Raw genomic sequence first — 2,023 nt, 5'->3', positions numbered from 1 at the left:
GGGGAAAGGTCCCCACCAGCACAGTCCCCTGCCCCCACCCCCGGTAGCGCCCCAGTATGAAGCTCCCCTCCCCATTGTCCTGGGGCAGCTTCCCCAGGATGGCCAGGGAACATGGCCCAGACCAGCTCCTCTCTCTGCACCTCTCATGACTGGTTTCCTTCTCCAGGAGACCTGGCTCTGCCCCACATGCCCACCGGAGCAGGTCCTCACCCGGCATGGTCCCACAGCTCCGCTGCCATTGGGGTTTTCCTCTGCTGGGCACTTCCCAGCCCCGTCCAGCCCCTCTCTGCCTCTCCCCCACCTCCCCTGCCCTCTCCCAGCCCAGCCCAGCAGAGCCCCCCAGGCTGGGCTGGCCCCACAGCCGTGCTCCCCACAGGGTGCTGCAGAGCTCGGGGCGCTCCCCCCACAGCCCCAGCCCCTCTGAAGGGCACAGCAGCTGCTGGGGGCAGAGAGGGCTCTCAGCCTCCCCAACCCACCAGGGCTGGAGCTGGCCCCAAGGGCCAGCAGAGGCCTCTCACTCTCTGCCTCTCCTGCCTTCAGCTGCAGGACATCCCCAGCCCAAAATTCTCTCGTCCCCACTCGGCCTCCCCACCTGCCCTGCTCCCCAGGAGAGTCCTGGCCCTGGGGCTCCTCAGGCAGCTCCCGCATCTCTCCACTCTCCCTTCCCTCTGCCTGATGCACCTTCACTGCCTCCCATGGCCCTGCACACTCCTGCTCTGGGGGTTCCTGCCTCTAGTGCTTTATCATGGGGGGGACTTAAGCTCTGAGATTTAAACTTTTCTCTGTTTCCATTTGCTTCCCACCCCAGAGTACGTGGAGTGTCCCCGTCCTCTCCTGACCACTCTGGATTCCTTTCCACATGGACTGACACACCTTCCATCAGCCCCATCATACCTGGGACGGCCTGGGGAAGGGGACTGAATCTCTATTTTTTTTACCTTGTCCACCAAGAAGAGAGCCTTCAACCAAATGCTTTGTGTCTAACCATTAGTGTCCCAAAGATATCATGAGTTAATTTCCAAAAACACAAGGGGAAAACAAGGTGGAAATACCTTGGAACATCCAATTCCTTGTGCTTATTCTTAGCCACAACTGTGACAAAGACAGCCCAGCCTTAAGGAACATTCAGGCAATCTCCTTTATTGCAGAGATGCTGTTATGGAGGGAAATGGTGACACATGCTATGACCCCAAGGAATTACCTCTAAGTGTGATTATCCATGAAATAAATGCAGAAGGTGTTTCTAAAAATAAAATTCTGACACTATTCAGAGAAAAAAAGAAAATTACTGTAAATACTGTAAAAGCAATTGGATCAGTTTCCTCAGGGCATCCCTGAGCTCCTGGTTCCTCATGCTGTAGATGAGGGGGTTCACTGCTGGAGGCACCACTGCATACAAAACAGCCATCACTAGATCGAGGGATGGAGAGGAGATGGATGAAGGTTTCATGTAGGCAACCATGGCAGTGCTGATGAACAGGGAGACCACGGCCAGGTGAGGGAGGCACATGGAAAAGGCTTTGTGCCGTCCCTGCTCCGAGGGGATCTTCAGCACGGCCCTGAAGATCTGCACATAGGAGAACACAATGAACACAAAACCCGTAAAAAGTAAACAGGCACTAAGTATAATAAGCCCAACTTCCCTGAAGTAGTCTGTGTCTGAGCAGGAGAGCTTGAGGATCTGGGGGATCTCACAGAAGAACTGGTCCAGGGCATTGCCCTGGCAAAGGGGTAGGGAAAATACATTGGTAGTGTGCAGAAGAGTTGTGAGAAACCCATAACCCCAGGCAGCTGCTGCCATGTGGAGAAAAGCTCTGCTGCCCAGGAGGGTCCCGTAGTGCAGGGGTTTGCAGATGGCAACGTAGCGGTCATAGGACATGACGGTGAGAAGACAATACTCTGCTGTAGCACAGAAAAGGAAAAAAAAGACTTGGGAAGCACATCCCCAGTAGGAAATAGACCTGGTGTCCCACAGAGAAGTGGCCATGGTTTTCGGGACAGTGGTGGAGATGGAGCCCAGGTC

At 55.1% G+C, this 2,023-nt stretch overlaps 1 protein-coding gene across 1 annotated transcript; it reads right to left on the bottom strand.

Annotated features, from left to right (window-relative positions):
• Positions 1-1,285: 1,285 nt before the first annotated feature.
• Positions 1,286-1,882, bottom strand: LOC106900585 (olfactory receptor 14A16-like). The gene has a single exon (XM_014962690.1). The coding sequence runs from the start codon at positions 1,877-1,879 to the stop codon at positions 1,286-1,288; it is 594 nt and encodes a 197-aa protein (XP_014818176.1). The 5' UTR covers positions 1,880-1,882.
• Positions 1,883-2,023: the final 141 nt, after the last annotated feature.

This window comes from Calidris pugnax, unplaced genomic scaffold (genome assembly GCF_001431845.1).
Source record: "Calidris pugnax isolate Ruff unplaced genomic scaffold, ASM143184v1 scaffold2748, whole genome shotgun sequence".
Classification (NCBI taxonomy): domain Eukaryota; kingdom Metazoa; phylum Chordata; class Aves; order Charadriiformes; family Scolopacidae; genus Calidris; species Calidris pugnax.
Note: the sequence above shows the minus strand (reverse complement) of the source record. Positions and strands in the feature narration are given on the sequence as shown.